Source organism: Nansenia antarctica, assembly GCF_963989245.1.
Source record: "Nansenia antarctica genome assembly, chromosome: 6".
NCBI classification, from domain to species: domain Eukaryota; kingdom Metazoa; phylum Chordata; class Actinopteri; order Argentiniformes; family Microstomatidae; genus Nansenia; species Nansenia antarctica.
In genome coordinates, this window is record NC_137676.1 from 46,649,173 (window position 1) to 46,676,853 (window position 27,681).

The window sequence follows — 27,681 nt, forward strand, 5'->3', positions numbered from 1 at the left end:
ATACTCCATTTGGGTAAAAGTGGTTACCATTCAGTGTTTATGGACCAAAAGGCTGAGCCTGGAGTGGATACAATTGAAGCAGAACATTCTATGTTTACATTTTTACACTGATTGGATTGATATTATGAAGAGAAGGACAAACGAGTAAAGCAGGGAGCTTAGTGCCATCATTTAATAGTTTTAAGATTAACAATACATCTGTACAGTCAAACTGAATCATAAATGTTACCAAGGCTGCCTCCAGTAATGTAAGGTATGCTTCTGTGGAGGAAGGCATCACAGTCTAACCCAAATTGTGCTTGGCTATTTGGCAATGTTATTATTCTCGACAAGGTGAAGGCATGCTGTGGGGTCTGAACTTTAAACAGGAGGGCAGCTTATCCCAATGTAACAAAACATTTTGTTACAAACTTGATCTAGTTTGGTCAGTTCATTCTCAACTGAAATCCACAGGATTAAAAAAACACTTCGAATAAAACAAGTCTCTCAATAAAATATCAAGATGTGAATGCCAAATTGTCTTTCATGCAGTTCAGGTAGTTGTAACCTTACAAAGTGGTGTGGAATTATTCATCTTCACATACTGTAGTGCTCACATGACAATTATCCATAAACATTGTGCTGTAGTGAACAAGTGCCTTCAATACAAAAATATTGTTCAATGCAAAGTGGTCCATTTCTATTTTTAGTTAAAAAAACAAAACAAAGCTAAGTAAGTACCCATGTACAGTAGCACAGGTGAAACCTACTGTATATCTCATGTTATAGTCTAGAAAATACTTTTGAAATCCTGAAAGATTAGGCCACTATTAGAAATCAAACTTAGAGTTAGCCTAGTCTATGCACATCACAGGTATCACATGAATTCCTGATCCATACATATATTAGAGCATTCACACTATAGATTCTATGTAAGTGCAATCAAAATTTGAATGAAATCTTAAACCAAAATAAAAAAAGAACTAGGATTACAACTACTTAATACAAACAATTGAAAATGACATGATTATTATGGCAAAAAGGAAGGATGAAGAGTGTAGGCCTAAATTGGTGACAAAAATCTACAAATCTGTCACGAAACATTGAGCTTATCAGCTTCAGTCAGCTTTATGTTTTGGTCCTTGTGCATAGTATTGTGACAATCTACAGGTGTGAGGGCTGGAATGGGAAGAACACTACGGTACTTTTTCTAATAGCACTGTGACTGGCACCAATGCCATAAAAACATCACTCCACTTACATCTGTAAATTAAAAAAGATAAATGACCTGACTGACCTGGCTCCCATTGAACTCACAGTGAGAATTTCACTCAGTTTTCCCACAGTTCTGTCCTGCGCAGTTCGAGCAAGGAAAAATCCTCTATGGGACAAAAGCGGTCAAGAAAAATTGAGAATTCAGTTGCTGCATGCAGCATGGCAATGGTCTCAGTCTGGCCTTACTTCCCAAACCATCTAGTGAAGACAGCCAATGTCATATCCCGTCCTAGAGTCTCATCAGACAGCTACACAGAAAATGACGAGAGAAGAGAACCAATACATCACCCATGAAAGCCATATTACAGATGAATTCTGTGTCATGCAAAGTCAGTCAAGGCACTGAAGGTGCTGACCTAGAGGTGGTGAAACCTCAGTAGAGCCCACATTCCTTCAGGTTGATCTTGATGATGACATCAGTGACAGCGTCAAAGACAAACTGCACATTCTTGGTGTCTGTGGCGCAGGTGAAGTGAGTGTAGATCTCCTTGGTGTCCTTCCGTCTGTTCAGGTCCTCAAATTGACACTGGATATAGGCAGCTGCCTCCTCGTATGTGCTGGCACCTACAGCAGGAGATAGGAGGGGGATCACAGGGTGACCACAGTTACTGTCAATGGAAAGGTAACTAAGTCATTTTGAATTTAGACATAAGCAAAACATAACTGTGTAATTAAAAGACAGAAGAATAATTGTTTTATGTTATCAGACTGAGCTCTGCATAAAACGTGAATAGATAAACACATAGTGAAACATACATCATTGCTGCTAATGTGCAGCATACATGTATTTAAATGTACACCTCAAGTGAACAGCATCAAACTCGGCACAGGTCTTCAGAGTGATGTCATTTATGCCCATGCATTTTTATTTGTTGTTAGAGACTAGTGTTGGGAACATAATGTAATAATAATAATAATAATAATAATAATAATAATAATAATAACAATAACTAGACAGGGACAATTCCTATGGAAATTGTGAAGTGTGCCCCTAATTACTTTTTTGTAACATTACCATGAAATTAAGTGCAACCGACTACTACATATACTACTAGCGTGGAGGCACTTGTTTCAATTAGGCTGCATAATTAAACTAAAGTGCACCTTGCCTCATTCCCCTGCGTTTCAAATCCAAAAATAGGTATAATCGTCAGAGTCTATCAGGAGACCTCAGAAAGGTCTGGGTTATCCAAACTGACAAGCAATGAGGAAAAACCCTAATACAACAGGGACGCAATATGAATATTTAAGACTTCTATTTTGACTTGATCTCTATACAGCTGAATTAAATGATTCAGTACAAATGGTTATCCACAACTGTTTAATATAAGGAGTATTAGTCTTTGCCTGGATGTATTTATGGGCTTTCACTCATTATAATAAACCTTGTGAGGACTATTTATTTTTATGTGTTTATTTTAGTAGGGACATATGCAGCAACATTGACATATTGACATTTCAACAAGCCAGGTGCATTGCATTGGCATTGACATTGCTAATGAACTCCAAATTGAAAGCCAAAGGAACACAGTCCAGAGGCACAGGGCAGGGACATTTAAAGAGTGAAATTCTGATTATGTATCATGATTGAAATAGCGATTTTGCAGTTGTTGGTGAGGGTGCTGTCATTAAAACGTTGGTACAGTGATAGTAGGTACAGTTCATAAACAAACCCGACCACAGCTGAGTTAGACTTCCTGTTCCAACAGAAGTTAAATAAATGAAAATGGGATTGTTGCTTCCATACATGCAAATTGTGAGTATGTTGAAGATAGCCTAACTGAAATTCCAATGCATAAATCAAACCATATGACATCTCTCACCAGAGTACTCTGGGTAGCAGATGGTGAGAGGACTCCTGCTGATCTTCTCTTCAAACAGGTCCTTTTTGTTGAGGAAGAGGATGATGGAGGTGTCTGTGAACCACTTGTTGTTGCAGATGCTGTCAAACAGCTTCATGCTCTCATGCATACGGTTCTGACAGGAAGTAAGGGTAAGCTAGGTCAGAATCCAGGGCTCAAGCATAGGGCAGGAATATTGTGACATTTTTCATCACAGGATAGTAGTGAATAAACAAAGTGTTTTTAAGATGTGTGGGGGGAGGTAGTTGGGAGACCAACCAATTTACATAAATTATTCTTAAAATTGACAGATTAGGCACTGTGCAGAATGGTGAGAGTTTACATAGAGCTCAGTTGTACAGTTCTGCATTCTCACTTTTTTCTCTTTCTCCCTCCTGGTCCCCCCTCATCTCCCCCCCCCCCCCCCCCCCGCTCCCCCCTCACCATCTCCTCATCCTCTGCCAAGACAAGGTCGTAGTCGCTCAGGGCCACACAAAATATGATAGCTGTGACTCCCTCAAAGCAGTGGATCCACTTCTTCCTCTCTGAACGCTGGCCGCCTACATCAAACATCCTGTGGTAAAATAAAGACACACACACATACACACTCCGATTTAGTGCAGGATCAGAGCAGGTCTGCAGGCAAATACATGTGGAGCTATTGGTTGTGTTTTGTCAAAGATGAGTTCAGTATAAATGGAAAAACCCATACTCATACCAATACAGTGCTCTGTACAGTATTTGTTTACATTTATATTTTACATTTTTGGCATTTAGCAGATGCCTTATTCCAAAGCGACTTACAATCAATACATTTGACTAAGCAAGTGAATCATCAATCCACCAGTCATAACAGGAAGAGTAATCCAGCTCAGGCCCGGGGCCATTGATAGAAGAAGGTTTTTCCTTCTATCACCTTCTTCTAAACCTAGGCTTAGAAGCGAAAGAGAAACAAGTACAAGGGGGGCAATAGAAGTTGTATGGGGACACAGTAGAGGGGAAAAGCGGGTGTCTTCAGGAGACGCAGTGCTGGGGGGGCAGTAGATGTCTCAGGAGGAGCAGTTAAGGTGTAACCTGATGAGATGGATCTTCCATCTACCTGATGAGATGGATCTTCCATCTATGATGGAAGCTGGGTAGTGACTCTGCAGTTATGACACCCGTGGGAACAGATCTGACAACTGATTTACAGATTTAGAACAACAGATTTACCTATTCTTATAATCCTGCCACATATCATGCCCTCTCTAGGAATCAAGCTTTGCTGAGAACATCAATCTACGCATGAACAAAATTGTCAGTCCATCCATTGACTTTTATAGTGTACTGCTGTATTTGAAAGGCAATTAATTAAAAGGCCACTAAACTTTGACTTCCATATAAAATCATTTTAATTGTAAATGCTAGGTTATATACTTGTAGTTACTTATCACAAGTTCTCAAGCCAGCAGACGACAGGATTGACAGGGCATGACATTTTTTGATTGACAGTTAGTCTTGTGAGCCGTTCTTTTTTAGCTGGCCGTAATGTTGACCAATGTGTTAGCAGCCTACAGTGTCTCTTATGTGGAATATACAGCATTACTGTTTGCATTCGGATGCTGTTAGATTTTTGCGGAGTTACTTTGAAGCTAGCTTTGTATTTGTTTGCAACTCTACTAAGATAAATGAGGAAACAGGTTATTTTTCTAGCTTTTGCAAAACAACACTGTACTAAATCAAACAACAAGATCACTTTGTTTACCTACACCATTTTCTTACCTTTGTATTCTGAACAGTCTTGCTGCATTTTACCACAACATTCTAAATGATCACACCCAATGAAAACTGAGCATCTGAGGGAGAGTAGCAGCATTTTTGCACAAAGATGACTGGAAAATTATGGAAATGTAAATGTTTCATATTTGGTTGCTGATTTGATCTGGTGAAGCAAAAATTCAAACCAAAACACTGTAAATTACGATTTTCACTTCAGTGGCTTTAAGAGTTAACTTGTGTGTTAATGTGTCTTATGAATCACTTAGATTTAATTAATGAGTTTGTCTAATTACAGGGATGCAAACTGGTGATGGCCCCAAAAAGGTTTTGCATGAAAACAAAGAACATTTATGAAAATTGTTGACCTATTTTGAGGTAAAAACGGCTAAAAGGTGACAAGTTTGCACTTAATTCATGTTGACAGTCAGAGACAGGCTATTTGGTTGCCTCATTAGGCTCTGGCTTGCACTGAGGAGGATTGAATCCTCTAGAGAACATCAAAAGTACCCAAACTAATCCGTGTTTGAATTAATCACCTCATGAATTTGGCAAAGTCATATTTATAGTGTCCGGAAGTGTGCCGTCAGAATGTAATTTGTTGAATTTACTTCCGGTTGAAGCTGAAAATCCCTTTGTTTCTTGTACGTTTTCTTGTCCGATTCACTAGTGTTTGATTGTGCCTCAAGTAGCACCATTCTAACCAGGTCTCCTTATGCCATTAGTGGGTTGAGTGTATAACGAAGGGAGAAGTGAGTGGTACACTGACTTGAAGTAGAGCTCTTTGAAGGTGAAGTGGGTTTCCACGATGCCGGTAGTCTTGACACGCGTGCGCAGCACGTCCTGCTGAGTGGGGACGTAGCTCTGTTGGGAGATCCTGTCCAGGTCATTCAGATAGCTGTGGGAGAGATGGAGACATGAGGACAACTGGTCCCCAATGAGACTACCCAATCACAAAATGGCCCAAGTCCACAGTTTGTGTAAAAAACAACCACAATATAGTTAATATGAAACAAAATGTAATGTAATGTTTAAATAAATGTTATAATATTCCAATGTTGAAATAAAACAAATAATAATTTGAACAAATACAGAAATATAGGAAAATAAATCTATGACATCATATTCAGACAAAACAGTCTACAAAACTGGAGGACGTGATCTCGGCAGAGATAGCATAGGGCTCCATGGAATCCATCTGAAGTGATACTAAATATGGGTTCATATTTTGATGAATGATAAACATTAGCTGCTCACGGTTTGAGTTAAAACAGAGTGTAGGCCATGACTGACTCCAGCGGTCTCTCTGGCCTGAGAGTGTGTACAGAGTGCACCGACAACCACTACAGGTCCTGTGTTTCCAAAATAAAGACGTGTCCTTCACACTAACCTACTTTCCTCCAGGGCATGCGTGATATACTGTATACTGTAGAAGGTAGCCAAAACCTGCCGTTTATCATAAGTTGATTAATCCACTAGAACAAGCATAGAATTGTGTTTGGTCTCAGTGAATCTTCTTCTATTGCAAACATGTTCTTAATATTTAGTAAACTTATATACATTTTTGATTGTTCCCTCTATAAGATACTGTTGAAAAATGATGTAGAATTCACTAGGGTTGGGCGGTAATATGGTAATACGGTATACTGTGGTATTTGAAAATAAAGGTGTTCATTTCAATACCGCCATAAAACAATTCTGCTGCGCAATGTGCGCATATAATAAACGCCTTAAGAGTGTTTGTCCAGCACCAATGTCTGTGTGGTTGGAGATGATATGAAAGTGATGACAGAACTTTTTGTAAACAATGTAATTTGTCAAATAAATAACCTGTCATAAGAGACTATGGCTAGGTTGCACCAACCTGGTTTAAATTTTAAACCGGTTTAAATCAAGGCTTATCTTCTAATCCTGTTGCACCAACAAACTTTAATCCTATTTTAGTTCTCGCAGGAAAATTCAAGACAGATTAAACCCAGTTGAATTTTATTACATTTTAATAATAATTCTATCGTGATATAATTTTATAGTGATATAATAAATGAATAATTCAACAGTGAGTTTTCCCAACGGTATAGCTTTACAAAATACTGATTACTGTCACATACCTCAATGGGAAGGTTGCACCAGCTATCAAGCATGGAAGTGAGAGGAACTCTACAATTTATTTCACTTTCATAATCTGTAAAAATGTGGTCCACCTTTCACCTTTCACTGTCACAAATTCATCATTTGAAATTGGCTGCTCTTTCACAAAGCCCTACAATGTGATTTTTAATCCTGCGGTAATATTGTATAACAGGGTATGATTTGGGGACGGTTTAACAGTGTCAACAATTGGATACCACCTAACCCTAGAATTCACCAATAAATAAATACATTTTCAATGTAACTAACCGAGATTCCAATAGCTGTGAATGGTAAATGGTAAATGGACTACACTTATATAGCGCCTTTTTTGCTGCTCCAAAGCTTCTCCACAATGGCCTCTCATTCACCCATTCACTCACACATTCACACACCAATGGTGGCAAGCTGCCATGCAAGGCGCTGGCCCGCTCACTGGGAGCAATTTTGGGGTTCAGTGTCTTGCCCAAGGACACTTCAACATGTGGCCAGCCGGGGTTCGAACCGCTGACCTGCCAACCTTGTGATCATTAGACGGCAACTCTACCTCCTGCGCCACAGCCGCCCCATGAATGTACAATATATGTAATAATTCTGTGAAAACTCTCACATTGCTTTTTGGAATGCATCTGGAATCAGTTGTGAAGCAACATTTTTAAACAAGTTCACACAAGAATGAGGAGCGCAAGACCAATCTTGTTTCACTACTTCTTGCACCTCCTTGTAATTTCAGAAAAACAACTCTTGGTCCATCAGACATTACGGCTACTGGTTTGTGATCAGCAAGACAATGACAATCGGGGGAACGAGTATAATGCTTTGGGAGCGGGTCAAATGTAATAATGCTAAAGAAAAAAATCTGCTTTCAACACAGTAGTTTGACCACACACAGCCATCCTATGGTAGTGCACCAGCATGGGTAGTGGAGAGTAAAGGGACAGAACTGAGCCCTTACTATGATGCTGAATCATTGAGCTGGTACTCTCGGGAGCGGATGAAGCAAGTCTGGACACCGCTGTCTGTCCAAAGTCTGCGGATCACGCTGATCAGCTCTGCCGTCATCACTCCCTCCTCCGCCGAGCTCGCCAGAGCAAACAGCTGACGGGCATCATCCTGGCAACAGAGAGAGACAGCCCTGTTACACAAATGCCCTTTCACCAGGGAACCTCAGAGCCCATGCAACACATCCACACAGATCAAAAAAAAATGTCATTCTAAACACATGCATTCATACAGGTATCTTAGTAGGTCAAATTGTGAACACTGCAACAATGGTGGTATAGTAGGAACTAGGCTCTGAAGACATCAAATAGACCAATAGAGTGGCATAATCAACAAAACACACCGCTCGTGCGGCGTCCCCAAAGTTGATCTTTAAGCGGCCCATGGCTCTGATGATGGCGATGATGGACTGGATGGTGTTGCTGTACACCACCACTTTGTACTGTTTGCACTCCTCTTCTGAGTACCCATCCTCATGAATGATTCTAGGTGGAGGGAAACCAACAAGGACCTTTTAGATTTCAGATCAATTAAAATAAACATGTGTTGCTTCACAGAAATCTCTCCAGTGTAGGGGCATTTTTTGTCTTCAGTTTTTTTTCTTTCAAGTTATTTAGGACAAGATATGTTGAAAACACATCAACTGTAGATTAGTAAATTCAGCATCAGTGAATCATCAGGCTTTGGCTAATGTGGGAATCCAGGGAATCTATTCAGGCCCTGCCAGGCTCTGCTGGCTTTTGTGGCCATTGTTTGGTGTTATGTAAAATGGGTGCTTCCTCATCTGCCTGAACGGCGCTAAATGAGGCTGCATCTCTGCATCCACAGCACTTCTAACATAGACAAACTCAGCTGCAATGGCAATTCTTCCTGAACCATTAAGCTCTTACAAGAGAGCTGGACTTGGAACAGCTTATGTATGCCTGTGTGTGTGTGTGTGTGTGTGTGTGTGTGTGTGTGTGTGTGTGTGTGTGTGTGTGTGTGTGTGTGTGTGTGTGTGTGTGTGTGTGTGTGTGTGTGTGTGTAGCCTATGAGTTTGACAAGTTTTTGGACTGCAACCTGTGCTACCAGTGTTATAATAATATATTATAATTTGTATTGCCATGCAATCAATTGTTGGAATTTTGTATTCTATGCTCTAGGCAAGGAGTCAGCCATAGACAGCAACCCTTGAGCAATTAGGGATGCCTTGCTCAGGGGCACTTCGACACGTGGTCAGCCGTGTTACGTACCGCTGCGAGCTGCTAGTATGTGACTGCGAGGTGAACTTACTTCATCTGCTTCACTATTGTGCTTTTCCCAGATTCTCCAGCGCCTGGAAAAGAAACAACAGTTAAAGAATCATCAATAACACCCAAAAAAAGAGAATAGACTCTCTATGGATCTTATCTTTCTTGTGTGGCCATTTTCATGGAAGTCGAGTAAAGTGAGTATGGCCATGAGTAGTTTGCTTGCATCTCACACTAGGTTTAGGATTTGATGCACATGGGCAGGAGACAAGAGAAATCATTGGCCCATATTTATAGCACAGTGTGTGGGCTATACCAAGAGACATGCGCACATGTGGAAAATTCCTCACATAGGCAACTGTAGTAAGAAAGAGCCTGGAGCCTGAGAGACAGAGACTGCAGTGTCGTAATCAATAATGGCCACTGAAGAAAAATAAATGAGGTAGAAGGATCTTGTAAGGCATGGAACCATACTATGAAGGGCATATTCCCAGACACAGATCAAGCCATGTCCTGGAATAAATCACAATAATGGATATTCTCCACTGAACAATGGATAATCTAAAAATATTTTTTAGTCTAATAGGCTACTACTTGTGGTTGGAGTGTCTGCCCTGAGATTGCGTGTTCAATCCCCAGCCAAGTCGTATCAAAGACTCTAAAAACGGATGCCTCTCTGTGTCACTCAGGAGAAGTATTTGCTGCAAGGCCCTGTGAAAGAAAGCTTTCTGTCCAGTCCTGTACAGTGGGTGTACTTAAATCAAGCTGCTTGCGTCACACTGAAAAAGGAGAGTTCTGGTGCACAAGGCTTAGGCTAAAATACTTTTATTTACTAGGCTTAGGCCTAAACTATGTTTTGGAAACCTTCCCTGTGAGTTTAATTCAACAAGCTACTTTTATTTGAGAAATGAACATTCACAAACAGGAAACAGTTATCACAGCTCAGAATCCCCCCCCCACCCCCCCCCCCCCAGTGGTCACCAGTGACAATCCCAGATATCATGTTGAACTGGGCGTTGAAGAGCACAGAACAGAACCTATTCAAGGTCTGTTTGAAACCTAAACAAACAACGCCCCACTCTCCAGGTGTGTCTTTTGAACAGGAAACACTTGAGTTTACTTACTGTATGATTGAGAGCTTTGATAGCCTAATTGGCGTGTAATTAAAGGGGTATCAAAGCTGCAAGTTATTGAAACATTCATGAGTAGAATTTTTCAAACTAAGCACGAACTACCACAGACATTAGGGGGTAAATGGGGAGGAATTTTAATTGGCATAGGAACAGTGTGTTATAAAAAACATAGCTAGCCTACTTTGCAACCAAGAGGACACAGCACACCTGAATTGTGGTAGTATAGCTAGGCCTAGGAGTGGGCAACATGGCCTAAATCACAACAACTATCAACAATTTTCTAATTCATCATATTTTCATTTCAGGTATTCACATGAAATTTAGACCCGACATTGGTATTATCTCAATAAATCTGCACAGCAAAAAAAAAAAAAAAACAATAAAGGGGAATGACACATGACGTATTGAACACGCTAACTGAAATGTATTTAGCCTAATACTTGGTGGAGAAGCCTTTGTTTCCAATAACAGCTTCAAGTTGTTTCCTGTATGAAAAAAATTCTCTCTCACAGTGATCAGTGGGATTTTGGCAGATCTTTCAATCTTGAAGGGGGCCCACTGGTGAATCTTGATCTTCAGTTCCTTCCACAAATTTGACGTGCCAAAAGTGAGATTTGTTGATGGGTCAATGACGTGACGTGTACATTTTGTGTCCGAATGTAATATATATATATACATTATGTTAACTAACACTATTTGCTCTCCTTTATTGAATACACAGAGTTTATGGTGATTTGTTACAAATTCAGGCACTTTAAAGGGTTGAAAAGTCATTCGGTACAACTGTCCGAACACATAGGCAACCAGCTAATGTACCATTAAAATATCTAAAATTATATTACAACTATTATATAAACATTCAGGCATGATTTTATAAGGGTTTATAACAATATATTGCAAAATGGTTAAGGATTTTTATGTAGAAATGTTTGCTTTCCTCAAATCACTTTTGTCACGAAAAATGTATTTCACTGATATCATTCGGAGCAACCAATTTAAAGGCACCATTTTGGATCAAATCAACTGTCTGATAATCATCATGTGACAGGATATTACATCATTAAGACCCCTGCAGCAGACCCTCTGATGGGGCTTTCACACCGGCAAAGAACCGTGCCGGTTCGCGTTCGGAAACCTCCGAACGTTGGCGCTGTCTGGCGAACGAGCCCGCGTTCATACCAGTGTATCGTTCGCCAGACAGCGCCAACGGTCGGAGGCTTCCGAACGCAAACGCGAACCGGCACGGTTCTTTGCCGGTGTGAAAGCCCTATGAGTGAGAAGAAAAGTAGCCAGCTCTCTCTTAAATGTTTGATAAATGCACTTTTCCGCGAATTGTATGGTTCAATATAAAACCGAGAACCGTTGCACCCCTAGTACTCTTGCAATGTAAACATGTCCATAATGCTCAACGATGCCTCTTGGTGGTTGTTTTGCCGAGGTGAATGACCTGGAACTCCGGTGACATCGTCACACCAGTCTTTCTAAACGTCTGCCTACTATAATTTCAATAGTGGCTGAAGAATTCTATCATATCATATAATAAAATCTATATATACATTTTTTTATATGTCAAGGAAGGAAAATGTACCCATTGTTGCCATAACAGCAAGTTATTAGTGGTCTTTGTTGTCTAAATAGCCAGAAAATATTTTTTTCATTAACAATAACCTCACCCCTACCTAAAGCTCCGTGTATTTTTCAAAACCATGTAGGCTAATTACCCCAAATACATCACTCAGGGTAGAAATCGGCAAAACAGTGATACCTCGTTTTTGATCTACAGAACACATTTGGTAGGCTAGGTGTTTTCACATGCACACATGTTCGTACGGTGATCTAGATAGACAACAATTTTGTGAAGTGTCCCTGATCATCTACTATACAAAAAAAAAGGATGACGATGGCATAAAAGTCACAATACTTTATGAATACAATGGCAAAGCATGCAAAGCAAGAAATGCTTTTGCCTGAGGAAGATTAGGTCTTGACTGGCCTATTAGGCTACATGGTGGAGGATGGTTTGTCTAAGTCTAACCTATATCCTACATAGGCCTAAACATCACCATTTAACCATTACAGAAACGTTTTCTTAAAAAGGTTGTGTAAGAATGCACTTCGCCACTTCACTGGGCAAGCTTACTGTAACTGAGGGATGTTACACAAGTTAAGATCTTAGAATGTGCCTCATTTAGCAATCATTTTGAATGAAGGGAGATATTTCTGAATCACTATTCATGATCAAGAGGGGGGATTTTCATTAGAAAAGTTTCCAGTGTTCCAGGGAACTGTGGTTTTGTTAAGAGCAGCAGCCTATATCCCTTGTTTTCCCTATAGGCTACCAAAACAGGGGAAAAAGGGTTAGGTCTGGAACATTTCCCATTCTTTTCTGTGGTCAGACTTCAAAAACTTCAAAAACGTTCCACTTGATGAGTATTAACCCGCATTGTACTGTTTCAATACAGCTCTTACACATCTTTCTACAAATCCTCAGAGATTAACCTAATGATCACTCGTTGTGGATCACATCTATCCATATCCTTCATGAATGGCTCCATTGGCAACTCTATTCTTATTATTTAATGTGCATTAATGTAATGTTGTGCACTAGATAGCCTAAAGGTTCTGTTAAAACAGCACAACATAATTGTGACCAGGTTATCACAAGCCGTTAATGTCTAATATTCACAAGTTAGTAACACATTGACTCGAGTCATCACATCAGGTTTTGGGCCATGTGTAAACTCCTCACGATTTCTTCTCATTTAAAAGCATGGTAATAGCATATTGGGTTAGGATTATGACATGATTATGATCCCATAAACATGGAATCTAGGACCTGATATGATGAGCGTCTGTTGAACAGGGATGAGAAAATTATTGTCAATCTTTACTAATCATAAAATATAATTTGGAGTCAGATATAATGTAATGTTAACTTGTGTCAATTGGTCATGTTACCTTGTGTCGTTTTACTCACACACTAAACCTGCATGATAATCTCATATGAGCTCAAGAAACCAAACACAAGACTTGAAGTTCATGCCACATGTTTCTTGAATGTAGCCTGTCTACCTCAGGTGGGGTTCACCCCTTGGAAGCCAGTTAAACATCTGGAACCTATTCCAGATATCATGCTTGTCTGATCTGTAGACCGCAAAGTGTAAAGTGGCATCCGACTCTTTGAGATGTTCACATTCCAACGAACACAGAAGCACCTCATGCTGGAAGGTTATTCCTTACAAACAGATATAAGTATTGTTTTATACGGATACGGACAACAGTGAGTTACCACCACAGTACAGTACAAATCCATTGAGAGAGGACATGTGTTTACATTAGTGTGTCCATCTCCAAAAGCATGTGGGGTAATAACTGCAAAGACAGGAGGCATCTTCTCAATGGAGATAAAGCACACATTGATCAACACTGTATTTGTATCGGCCAGAAGTCAATGCTCATGCAGGTGAAAAGGTTGTTTTGCATGAAATTATTATTATTATTATTATTGTTGTTGTTGTTGTTGTTGCCGGACTAGAAAGGAGATTTAAGAGAATTTGAATAGAAAAACAGACTAGCTACGCAGAACATGTAATCTAGGTTTAACTTTACAGGATGAAGTATGGAGAACACTGCAAGCAAAGCAAGCGCAAGTGATACAAAAATTAACCAAAAAGCATGAACAGGTAGGTGAAATGTACGCTGCTATGTGACACACTGTATCATCATGGGTGGCTGAGAATGCGTCAAGAACAAACAGCACACCGTGCGACATACTCTCTCCATATGGGGGAGAAAACGCGTTACTTACCAAGTAGCAGCAGTTTAACTTCTCTGGATGCTTTCTCCCCATCTTCTCGTAGGTTCCGATCAATCATTTTACTCCTCTCCACAGCTGATTTATCCTCAGCGCTAATCGTGCAACCCATTTTGTATGACTTACTTGTATTCTCGTTTGAATAGAGCTGCTCATACAAGTTAGCAAAAATAAAAAGCTTTGATGCAGCCAGAGACAGAAAAAGGCGTTGGCACTTATCGCAACTAGTAGTCCCACATGGGAGATGCTCTTGGTAAACTACTGCCACCAAAAAAGTGCTGTCTCCGTAGGTGAATTAATTCTGCAACGTTGTCGTTAAAGGTTATCCAAACGATTAGGATTCCGAATTCCCCTATTTAGCGCTCATGAAAATGTAGCTAGCTAGCTAGGCAGCTTGCAGAGTAGAGAAAGTAGGCTGGCTACTACTTTCTCTAGCTGGCTAAAAATGTTGGCGTAAGCATAAAAGGAACACTAGTTGCTGGAAATGGAATACGTATCAGGAAATCTACGGTGTTCAACTCAAAAATAACGTTTGAGACCAGGCACAAAAATTCTGTACCAAGCTAGAGCTTTTTCCCATTTGAAGACGAAGTCGCGCTGTATAGGCTATTGCGCGGACGCGCGCTCACTGCACCACACACAGCTGATGCACGAGAAGAATGTACTGTGCAGAAAATACAATTGACGTTTTGGGGAAGGATGGGAAATGTAGTCTGCACCAATAACCTGAACCCCATCAGTTTAAAAAGTTGGATTCAACATTATTTGGTAAAATGTCTAGAAATACAGCATTTACATCATTTCTAAAAGAAAGTAAACGCTGGTGTCGCAAAAGTAAATGTTCTCCATAATGTTGACCATTGCATATTTTCTTGTTCAACAAAATAGAAGAACTGGTTGCTCTTTGGGATTTCAAATCCATTTTTTGTGTTTTGAACGTGAGCGCCCCCAGTGGAATTCTATATCCATTGTACTAATTCACTCGGACCACACGAGGGGAAATCTAGTGGGAGATTACTAATCCCAATTTAAATTACCATTATCAGTAGCCTATCATATCATCATCTTTATATTGCGATCCAAATTAAATTAAAGTGCACAGTCTAAACGTCACATTAATTCACATATTAGATGATATAGAGACTATACAGTATATTATTATTACAAGCAGAAACAAGGATTGAAACTGCATAAAGGGAACACTATTCCTCACTATTCATATACATAGTAGATACATTCATCATGTAGCGTATGGATTGGATGTTTAAAAAACAATTGGATGAATCATCAGTTTCTTTTATCCTCTTGAAGAGAATGTACACAGATTTATGAATATGTCACTGGGACTGCAAATATTTCAGAATATGGCAACAATACACTGATTTATTAGTCTATCAGGAAGGGCCCTCAGATTTTGAGATACCCCTACCCGAGGTAGAACAAATGACAACAATGATTTTTCTTATCTTTAGGGTCTCCCATTAATGAAATTGATTGTTGTCAAACTTTATTTTGGGGGGAAATATGTTTTTTTGGTTGTTCTTTAGAGCTACCCCAATCCCTGAAAAAGAGCCAAATTAGACCAGGCCGAATATGGGGAAGGTGATAAAGCCCATAATTTGAGAATGATCACTCTTTTCCTCTTCAGATTTGCTGAGGTAGGAACCACGTGGTTGTCCTACATCACCAAATAGTCAGACAACTATTTACCTAAATAAATACTGAATTATAGTCCTGTAAACATAGCTTTAGTTTAGACGGAAACTTTACTTTTTGGTGACAGGAACATAGGACTCCATCACTTTTCTCTCATTTATCAGAAAAACAGAAATCCCTGAAAAATATATAATTACTGAATTGTCTAGGGTGCTATTGAACACTAACCAGTAGTTGTATGGAAATATCTCATACAGTTCTATTGCAAATGAGATTTCTTTAGACATAGGCCTACCTCTTCTCTGATACAGTCAAATTCCGAATGGGGGATAAGTGGCATAATAGCCTATAACTTAAGAATGCTCACTCTGAATTGAATTGTATTTTGAGAAAACCCGAATTGTATTTAGAGAAACTGAATTTGAAAACTGAATGAAAATAATGAAAACTGAATTGAATACAATTCAATCTGTCAAATACAATTCAGTTTGTGCTCAGATTCAATTCAATCTGTCAAATACAATTCAGATCTGTGAAATACAATTCAATTTGTGCTCATATTCAATTCAATCTGTCAAATACAATTCAATTTCTGCTGGCACTAAAATAGCTCCATACTACTTTGGCTCCAGCCGAGTAGATGAGAACCTGCCTCCCACCTAAGCTGCACTGATTCCGCATGTCAAAAGGGCACTGCTGCAGTCCAGCTTCTACTGGAACCAGGCAACCTCTGTCCAGCAATTCAGTACATGGGGCTGGTACTGGGACTCCACGACCAAGACTTGGGAACCTTACTGGACTCATCTTGCAGATGCCAGTAAAGCCTGCACCATTCTCCTCCACTGCAGCTGCAAAAAGTCATGTAGAGGGCGCTGCAAATGCTGTAAAGCTGGAGTCCATTGCACCTCAATTATGTGGATGCGAGGGTGCCTGTACCAACAATGAGGGTCACGACGACAATGAGTAATCTGGTTGTGTGATCCTATAGTTTATTTGAGAATATAAATATTTCCTGGCAATTAATGTGTATAATTCTGATAATGATATAATTATATTGTTGAAATTCTAAACACCTTTGGTCAATATTGATAGCATTTCTCTTTTATAGACTGAAAAAAAGATAAAAGTTATGATAAAACTCACTTTCGGGTAGTTGCCATCTTGGAAATATGCAAATTAGGGGTCCAGACACACCCAATCATAAATATAAGCATTCCAATGTGTTTCTAATAGTAAAAAAACGTAAATAAGACACCAGGTTTGCATTTCTAGTTCATTTGGTTCAAAAGTTATAGCCAAAACCTTTTTCGGAGGGCGGCCATATTGATTTGGCCGCCATGGCGACCTCGGTGGTCGTTGGCTCGGGCGCCCTGGCTAAATCATTAGAGCATACTCTGAGCTACATCTGGGCCAAATGTGGTGCTTTTGCACACATTTGCACAAAAATATCCCTAAGGCCCCCAACTAAGTCTCCAGGAGGTAGGCATATTATTATCTAAGTCTACCATAAAGAGAAGGCTTCACAAGAGCAAATACAGAGGGTTCACCACAAGGTGCAAACCATTCACAAACCTCAAGAATAAAGGCATCTAAAACATCTAAAAAAGCCAGCCCAGTTCTGGAACAGCATTCTTTGGACAGATGAAACTAAGATCAACCTCTACCAGAATGATGGGAAGAAAAAAGTATGGAGAAGGTTTGCAATGGCTCATGATCTGAAGCATACCACATCATCTGTGGTATCCACAGTGGAGGCAATGTGATGACTTGGGCATGCATGGCTTCCAATGGCACTGGGTCACTTGTGTTTATTGATGATGTGACAGAAGACAGAAGCAGACGGATGAATTCTTAAGTGTTTAGGAAAATACTGTCTGCTCAGATTCAGCCAAATTCAGCAAAGTTGATTGGACAGAGCTTCACAGTACAGATGGACCATGAACCAAAACATATTGAGAAAGATTTTTTAAGGCAAAGAAGTGGAATATTCTGCAATGGCCGAGTCAATCGCTTGATCTCAACCCGATCGAGCATGCATTTCACTTGCTGATGACAAAACTAAAGGCAGAAAGACCCACGAACAAACAACAATTGAAGACAGCTGCAGTAAAGGCCTGGCAAAGCATCTCAAAGAAGGAAACCCAGCATTTGGTGATGTCCATGGGTTCCAGACTTCAGACAGTCATTGCCTACAAAGGATATTCTACAAAGTATTCAAAAATAAAAAAATATTTATGATTATGTTAATTTGTCCAATTACATTTGAGTCCCTGAAAATAGGGTACTGTGTATAAAAATAGTTGCAATTCCTAAACGTTTCATACAATATTGTTGTTCAACCCCTTAAATTAGAGCCGAAAGTCTACACTTCAATTGCACTTGACCACAAATCCATTGTGGTGGCGTACAGAGCCAGAATTATGGAAATTGTTTAATTGTTGTTTATATAACTATATCTATAATACAGTCTGTGTAGGCCTACCAAATGAATTTCTCCCAATTTGAGCCTTGGTTGGGGTGTATGGATTAAATTACATATATGTATAATTGAATTGTGGATTGACTATCATGTCCTACCTTCCTACTCCTACCCACAGCCTCCCAGCACTTTCATTCTGTAGTTAAAAACCAGCAGAAAGGTCAGACTGTTTGAACTGCTCTACCAGTCTCCAGGAGGCTCCCTCTCCAGCTGAACATCAAAGCTATGAATCACTCCATCAGGAAAAAAATCAGCACAGGAGTGGCAAGTTAGATAGTGGGAAAAGGAGCGAAGGACAACAACATTTCGGATACAGTTCTGAATCAGAATCAGAATCAGTTTCAGCAAATGCAAGATTTCTTAACATGAATGTGAATAAGACATGCATTCCATTATGTAATACCTCAAGCAGTGGCTTAGGCCAGAGAGACAGATCAATGTGGGTTAGGTTATCGAGCTATGCAGCTTTCCCCACAACCTCCCTCCCCCCACTGACACTCAATCATAATGAGCCTACCGGTGCTACCTGCTTCAAATGTTACCTCTCTTTTCGCTTCATTTCACCCATACAATATAGACATACACATACGCTCACATGCACAGCGCTTGCCAGTAGTGCTAATGTGCACCTGCTATTTGCTTGTGAAAATGTATTTGCCCCAATGCTTGCATTTTGTTGGTGACAAGCAGAAATCACAGTGTGGGGCTTTAATGAGCATCTTTTCAAATAATATTTCTTGGTCAAATCTCGATAAAGGACACTGAGGTTAATCTTGTAGCTATTTCTTTAATCAATGTTTTTGAAGTGTAACCAATACAGGAAAAATCTCAATAAGAGATTTAAGAAAAGAAAACAATAAAGTATCAAACCAAGTAATTTTATCTTAGGTAAAACATAAATTATTTAATACAAAGTAATTACAGTATACGTCATATCTGGTCACACTTTACATTAAGTTGTCCATATACCTGTGTAGTAACTCTCTATTCTAATAACAACATTGTATGCTGTGCATAGTGCATTAGTATTTGGTTTGTATTTGCACAGTAAAGTTTGTGTAATTACAGAAGTGGAATTAGGGAAGCACCATATTCCACTTGAGTAATGAAAAAAAAGAAAACACTCAACTCATGTTAATACAATGTTGTTTCTACAGTAATTGCTGTACAGTGCTACCACACAGGTTCAATACAAAGGTAACTTTAAGTATTACCATGAATGGATTTTAATTAATTGCTTGAACAATGACCAATGTTATTAACATTTATGTACGGTGTCTATTCTAGGGTAAACTCCATTGGTCCTCATCTCTCCTTCTAAATGACTGTCAGTCACTAACAGAACTTAAACCTGACGGAAAATAGTTGGGGGGAGTGTTAAAGTAGAACCAAGGGTTGATTAGTGGAAGGACCGGGGATGTCCCAAAATGGAACCTTTACATCCATAATGGGGTTCTGTAGGCCCCTAGTGTCTATGGTCTAATGACCTACTCCAGTCTGAAACGTGATGTAGTACAACAGCGTGTATTCTTACGTAGTCTTCCAAGGCGACTGACTTGTCTGAGTGAGGGTCTGTGAAGGATGTTCTTTGAAATATAATTAATCCTGACATGATTATTTTACTCAATCATCTTTCCATTGTGTCCTTATATTTTTCAGGTCCTGCTGAGAGATACTGTAATTGATGGGCTGTGAGACTATGAGTGATCTGAAAGTAAAACAGCTACCTTTTGATCACATTTGCTTTGTTTCTTCACGTTTCTTCATCCAGTACGCAGCAGCAATACCCCCCTGCATCCCACTGCTTATTGTGTCTGAAGCTAAGCAGGAGACTCTGGTTGATCATTGGATTGGTAGGGCCAGTAGGGGGCACTCACCCCTCTGGTTTAAAGAGAGCCTAATGCTTAAGGAAAGTGACTGGAAAGTGACTGGAAAGTGAAAGGGCATTGCCCAGCAAAGGGTATCATTGCACAAAGATTAGATTGAACTGCAGACTTGGCTAATCGCAAGAGTAGAGGTGGTTACCCCAGTTACCTGGCGACATTCCCAATCTGTCCCACATTCTAAAATGGTCCCCTTATCATCCCATTGGCTCACTCATTCCCTTTTCCCAAGGCTGCTGTAAAGGACACAATGTTCTCAGTCAATTAACCTGTTAAAATATGGGGTAAAAATATACAGTTGTACAGTTATGCTACAGTATGCTATGTGATGTGAAGATTCACAGGTTTCAATAATGTCTGAAGATTTTATGACAGAGCAATCCCAAGTGAAAAAAGTATACTTAAGTGTATTGAAAAGATATGCTTATTGACGTTTCTCTACAGGCTACATAAATCACACTAAAGTCGAACTGACATGTGTGTACCTACTCAAAGTATACTTTAAATTAATTTCTTAATTTGAGCTTTAGTAGCCTACATGCAAAAAGTATATTATAATTGAATGTACTTTAAATTGTACTTTGGTATGGGCCTACTTACAAAACAGTAACCATTAGAAGATGGGTAGGCCTACATTGTGGCCATGAAGGGATGCACATGACCAGCAACAATACTCAAATAGGCTGTGGCATTCAACTTCAAGCGATGATTGATTGAAGCCGCACACCATTACACCACCTGAAAGAATGAGAAGGTGTTCAGGTGTTCCTAATAAAATGTTTGGTGAGTGTATGTATAGTACAGAACAGATTTGATTGCATTTATTATTCAGAGAGTTTATTCCACTTATCAGATGCAGCCAGACTGGTCAGACCTTGAGGTCCCATGTCTCTGAGCTGGTTGAAACTGCCTTTAGTTACTGTGCTCCTAGGGCATGGAATGACTTGCAGTGTAAAATGAGACTTAATGACTTTCACTGGGCCATTTCAGAAACATGTTTACCGAATTCTTGATGGAGGGTTGTTGTTGTTGTTATAAAACTGTATGTAAATGTATTGTCAATGGAATGTAATAGTGTTTATTTATTTTTCTGTAACCAAGGCACACTTGAAAATGAGACCTTGTGGTCTCAAGGTGCTTTCCCCTGTATACATAAAAGATACAAAATCAAACTGAAGCAGAGAATCATTACAGAAAAACAAATATCTTTATTTTCCTCAGAGAGGACTGTATCTGTCCAATAAAATGAAAAATATGAGTGGGACTGCCCCACTCAGAAAAAATAACTTAAAAATGTATATAACACAAAAATGTGATGTACTTGCTTAACACCTAAACACAGTGGCAACAGACTGAAGAGAAGAAATCTAACTGATGGGGCAATATGAGAGACTGTAAGGCAAACAAACACAGATCAGCTTCCAATTGCATAGTCATTGATAACTGTGTCAGCAGTGGCCCCTTGTGATCCACTCAAGTCTCTTAAGGATACATTCAAATTCAATTCTTGGGGCAATTCGCATTCCTGACCTATTTGTACCACCTCAGAAGACTACGGTACGTAGTAGGTCATTCAGTCATTTCCCATGCTTAACTGAACTGTCCCTCCGTAACACAGGAGAACTCAAAGAGAAAATGTATGCTTAAAAGTAGTAACTACAGTAGGTATAATCAGAATGGAAAAATAAATCATGCACTAACAGTTATTTGGAGATTCTGTCATGAGACAAATCAACTAAGTCAACATTGTGGTTTAGACATTTAAACACAAAAAAGTAGACAGACAGTAGGCAATCTTGCCATGTGGTCCATTATCCGACAAGGCAGTCTAGAACATTCTCTCCACTTTTTTATACCAAAATTAATTAAATCGATAAACATCAGTCACTTTAAAAAAAACAACAACTAATTACTCATACATCTGAGGTATTATTTGCATGTTGTTACATGTCTTGATTTGCAACATCACCAAGTCCTCAAAGCTCTTTAATCCACTGTTCACATTCTGGAGGACAGAGAGTGGGATACATAGCTAGACACAGACACCGTTTTCATTTCAGCACATCCCGTTTTGCTGAGCCATTCGACTTCCTCCCCTCCTTCTCCTCCTTCCCCTCCCTACCCTTGAGGGACTCCCTGTACAGCAGCAGTCTCTCCGTGGTGTGGGGGGGCAGCCGGCTCCTCTTGGCCCTGACGATGCAAGAGGCCATGGGGTAGAGGCGGTCGAAGCCCCCTGAGGTGGCAGGGACAGCCAGCAGCTTCCTGGCTGCATTCTGGAGTTGGGGGAACCTCGAGGCAGCTCTCCAATAGGCCTGGGATGACCAGTCTCCATCCAGCGGGGGCTCGAAGAGGTACTGGTTTAGCTCGGAGAGCTTCATGGTTTTGGCTTCCGGTTGGAGGAAGCTGAAGATGGATTTGCGTTTGATGTTGGAGCTGTTGTTGCTGTTGGAGCTAGAGGCCTCAGAGTCCCTCTGGCATTCCTCCTCCTCACTCTCCTCCTCCTGCTTCACAGTGACCTTCACCACCTCCTCCTCCTCTACCACCGGAGAAGTAGCAGGAGAAGGAGAAGACCCCTGATCGCTCACCACTGACTCCACCAGCACCAAAGCCTGGAACTTGGAAGGTGCGGTCAGGGTGGCACTCTCCTCCTCCTGCTTGGCTTCATTGAAGGGCTGCAGCTTGATGCGAGGGTCCAGGACGGTGGCCAGGATTAGGTCTCTCTGGAGGATGAGAGGCTGGAAGTGGGTGTGAAGCCCTGAGCGGAGAGCCTTACAGAAGTGGCTGTAGTTGGTGGCGCGCGTCTCCAGGGTCTTGTCGAGGCCGATCAGGGAGGGGATGATGAGGGAGAAGGTGGAGGCGTCACTCTGGAGCACCTGGATGGCCTCCTCAAATGGCTCCAACAGCCCGATGATGTCCACCACCTATTCAGTTCAAGGTTTAGTTTAGTTTGTTCAGTTGGACATAAAGAGAAGGCCAAATGCTGTACATAAACAAACAAGAGGGCCGCTGCTCTGCCACTACGTAAACATTTCAGAGAAAAACTGATATTTTTTTTTAGTAATGACTACCGTATTTTCCGGACTATAAGTCGCGCTTTTTTCATAGTTTGGCTGGTCCTGCGACGTATAGTCAGGTGCGACTTATATATCAATATATATAGAATTTCATACTGACAGACATGTACCAAGGAGTAAACATTACCGTCTACAGCCGACAGAGGGCGCTCTGGGCCGCTCTGGGCTTGTGACAACTATATGCTGCTCCTATACTCCTGAAGAAATGAAACATTAGCTTGTTGAAGCCAAGCAAACGGTAGCTTGGTGAACTTGCTTACTGGTAACTTGCTTGTTGGACTCGCTGGCTTGTTATGTTAATTTAGCCTATTCAGCCTCCCAGGTATGTTCTTTATGCTATTGTGTTGCTGAATAACTGTTAATGTGTTATGTTAACATACCTGACTTCTATTCAGCCTGTTGTTCTGTGTGCTATTGTGTAGTTGAATAAACTTGCCTTTCCAGATTAAATGTCTGTTCTTGGTCTTGGATTTTGTGAAATACATACAAAATAAAAAATAAAAAACGACTTAAAGTCCAGTGCGACTTATATATGTTTTTTTCCTCTTCATGACGCATTTTTGGACTGATGCGACTTATACCCTGGAGCGACTTATAGTCCGGAAAATACGGTAACTATCTTTGATCGCCAATGACATCGTTGTTAGAAGGGAAAACTAAAGTGAAAGGGTTAGGGTATCACGTGTTTGATATAATTTGTTATTCCATTCCATGCATGGAGAAGAGCCTCACCACAAATAACAAAAAGACAAACATTAAACTATAACAGCAAACATTAAACCATACCTGTTCCCGCTTGGCCCTGACCATGGGCGGGGAGCTGGAAGAGTCTTTGGCCTCGATGCGGGCCTGGGCCAGGAGGGTCATAACGGACCCCCACGTGGCCTCCAGGACCATCCGCCGTATGCACACAAAGGTGGAGTTCCAGCGGCAGCTCTGTGGGGAGGAGGAGGGGGCAAGGGAGAGGCCACACTCCTTCAGCAGCACCTCATTCCAGTAGGCGCTGCGACGGAAGAACGCAATGACATTGGTGACCTGGGAGAGGAGGTTATCGACCACGCGTGAGTTCTTCAGTGCCTCTTTGATGACCAGCTGTAGTGTGTTGGCGATACAGCTGAACCGTGACCCTAACGTGACCTCTGAGAAGTCTTCGGCACTGGTGGGAACCTGGTCGTCCAGAAACGCCAGCATCTCCTCCTCGTCGGGGTCACCCCTCTGCGACGAGCACATGATCTTGTAGTCGCAGAAGAGGTCATAGGTTGATATGGTGTGCTTGGCCTCGCTGGTGATGACGTAACCCACGTTGTAAGGGAAGAGCCCGTAGCTTAGCAACACAGCCTCCAGCTCCATCGCCACACCAGCGTGCATGTTCTTCTGACCCACATGACGGAATGCCACGGTTGGCCGGTGGATCTGCCAGTCGTCATCAAGGAAGTGCAGCTGCACGGCCATGATGGGCTCAACGTATTGGCTGGCCCAGACATCGAGGGTGACGTGTACCATGGCATTGCCACCGGAGACGGTGGACAGACAGTTCTTCAGCCTGCCAATCAGTTTCGGTTTAACAGCCTTCTCCACCTCGTCGTAGAGACGCAGCCCCACTGTCCACTGGGAGACCCGCTGGTACTGGGGAGCGATGGACGCCATGAAAGTCCTGAACCCGGAACTTTCCACGAAGCTGAGGGGGAGCATGTCCTCTGCTATCATCCTCAGCACGTCTCCGGTGATGTTCTTCAGCTTGGACACAGCGGGGCCACTGGAACCGGAGCTGGGGGTAGAGGAGGGGCTGTGGGAGTCTCTCCTGCCAGGGACAGAGGAGTAGACCACAGACTTCAGCTTGGCCTGGCGATGGTCCTTCCTCTGCTTCATCTTCAGCTTGGGGGTCACATTCTGTCTCATCTATAGGGAACACAGATGGGGCAAGACGTTTTATAAAAGGCAACTTACATCACACAGCCTATTATGTAATAAACACAATCATAATCTCTGTATGACTATGTGATAAAATGAGGGCTGTCAATGTTAACGCGTTAACACTCGCGAGGAGGCGGAGTTGGAGAGGAGAGAGTGATAGAGGTTTAGGTCATCAGAGAGGCCAGTTTTTCTCCCTTTCCTCTCAACTGCCCTGAGCTCTATTCTACAAGCATGTAGCGTTTCAGAGGAGGGAGGATGCAGCATCCTCCACCCTCCTGTCCGCTCTCACCTCATCCTTCGACGCCCTCTGTCCACTAAACTTGAAGCGAGCACGATCCTCTCCTCGTGCTCCCTGGCTCTCTGAAACGCTACATGCTTGTAGAATAGAGCTCAGGGCAACTGAGTTTGTAAGTAGAGTATTGTAAGTAAATACTAGTATTTTAGAATATTAAAAATGTTAATCGATTGACAGCACTAGATCAAATACATTTCATATATGATAAAAATTGTGAAATATAAAACATTTTATTTTCCCACAAGGAAAAAGGCCATCGCATTCTTACCACCTCTGGAGGTTCCGGCTCAGAGCCTAAAACAACATCACAGCGGAAGGCCACCTGGAGGAGAAGATAGAAGGTTGGTTACTACAAAACGACTACAATCAAATCATTTAATCTTGAAACAATTAACAAGATGCATTCATTGAAAAAACGGGTTGTTTTGCGTGTGTAGCGTTACCTACATCCTGGTCTAAAATAGGCTCCAACTACACAACACAACAATATAGATCTGTCTCTAAAGAAATATTGAATTCAATACAGAACTCTTCTGGTATGAATATGGCATAGGTCTGACATCACATTTTTCCAGACCATGTCAATTGTTTGTGTTCTCCATACATTTCCAGGTCTGGAAATGGTCATTATTTCATTCCACTTTCCAGACCTGCATAGGAACTATGCAGTTGGTATACATGAAGACGACAGAAGATGGCTGACCTCTCCCTGCTCCAGTGTAGATTCAGAAGGTATAGTGACGCCCCCCTCCATTACATAACATCCCATCTCTACTTTGCGTCTGAGTCTGGCGTTCCAGTGTTTTTTCACTGCATTGTCCGTCCTGTCAGAGGGGTAGAGAAACAGAGCTGTGATCTAATATGCTGTGTGTCATACCTACCCAACTATAATCAGATGGAAGCAACACTATTCTATTCATCTGTTGACCAGTAACACAGAGATATCATTGTGTCTATGTCCGTCCATTCTGAATCATAAGATCCTGCTAGGATTGACATATCACAATAGACCTTACAATAGCAATGAATGCAATGACAGTAACATACTCTGACCATCAATTCTCAACAATTTCTAACAGACACTAAGCAACCCAATCAGACATAATGACGTGCAATTCATTCTAGTCAATTGAGATGATTACACATTATTTAGATGTATTCAGTCTAGATTCAGTTTATTTTAACCCATCATACAGTATCTACCTTCCGGGCAGCAGCTTGGAGATCTCGGCCCAGCGGTTCCCCAGGACGCAGTGGGCCTTGTAGATGATCAGGTCTTCTTCTGGTGTCCACCACTTCAGGTGGTTGTGCCATCGCTCGCGACACTGTTTCCCCTGACGACCCCTCAGATGCAGGGCAACAATCGCCCACTGCTTCTTCCCATACTTAGACACCAGATCCATCACCTGGTGGGAGGGACAATATCATCCATCATGGGTTGCAGAGCAGGTATAGTCTACTGCAGCGGTTCTTAAAGTGGGAGGGGTCGCGAGATTACTTTCTGTCTGAATGTATTAAAACATTTACGTTCTTAAAATGTAAATCTATCGTTTAAATTATTCAATTAGCCTACATGCACAATTGAGAGTGTTACTGTTCGTCTGAGAAAGAAATGGACCGGATGCTCTGTCTACACAAACTTGACGTGTCACATAGTAGCACGGATAGTACCTTTCGCTCCGACTCAGGAGCAGTAGCTAAAATCAGTACGGTACTACGGCCTGGTACGGGCCAGTTGGCAGTGGAGAAAGCAAAACAAAGCGGGAGCACGGGTTCCGGTATGGTACGGGACGGTAGTGGAGAAGCGCCATTATATACCTCTCTCAATATCTATCACTTCTAGGCAAGACTGGGGGTGGGGGGAGAGGGACGTTCTGTGACCTACTAAATCTAATGCTGCATTCATGACATGTCTGAAACTCAGAAACCTCAGTTCAATGTAAGGTATTTTGATTAGAGCTTCCTATTGGTTCATACTCTCCAAGCGGGAAACTCAGTTATCATCTTTCTACAGCGAGTTTCCAAGTTGGACATTTCAGAGTTTCCTAGTTCCGACATGTTATGAATGCAGCTGTCGAGTTGAGAACCATCCAGATGACACGTCTTGGTTCTACTCACCTTCTCATCCTCCTCCTTGGTCCAGGCCCCTTTGACCAGATCTGGGTCCAGAGCTTTCATGAAGCGATGCATACACTGGTATTCTGAACGACCCTATAGGAATTACG

General features: G+C 41.2%; 1 protein-coding gene across 1 annotated transcript; it reads right to left on the reverse strand.

Moving 5' to 3' along the window:
* Window positions 1-267: 267 nt before the first annotated feature.
* Window positions 268-14,674, reverse strand: gnai3 (guanine nucleotide binding protein (G protein), alpha inhibiting activity polypeptide 3). The gene is made up of 8 exons (XM_080535029.1): window positions 14,150-14,674; window positions 9,252-9,294; window positions 8,323-8,464; window positions 7,933-8,090; window positions 5,620-5,748; window positions 3,540-3,669; window positions 3,078-3,231; window positions 268-1,818 (listed from the first exon to the last, which is right to left on the reverse strand). Exons 1-8 carry the CDS (start codon window positions 14,265-14,267, stop codon window positions 1,628-1,630), a joined length of 1,065 nt encoding a protein of 354 aa, XP_080391155.1. The 5' UTR covers window positions 14,268-14,674; the 3' UTR covers window positions 268-1,627.
* Between the last annotated feature and the right edge of the window lie 13,007 nt (window positions 14,675-27,681).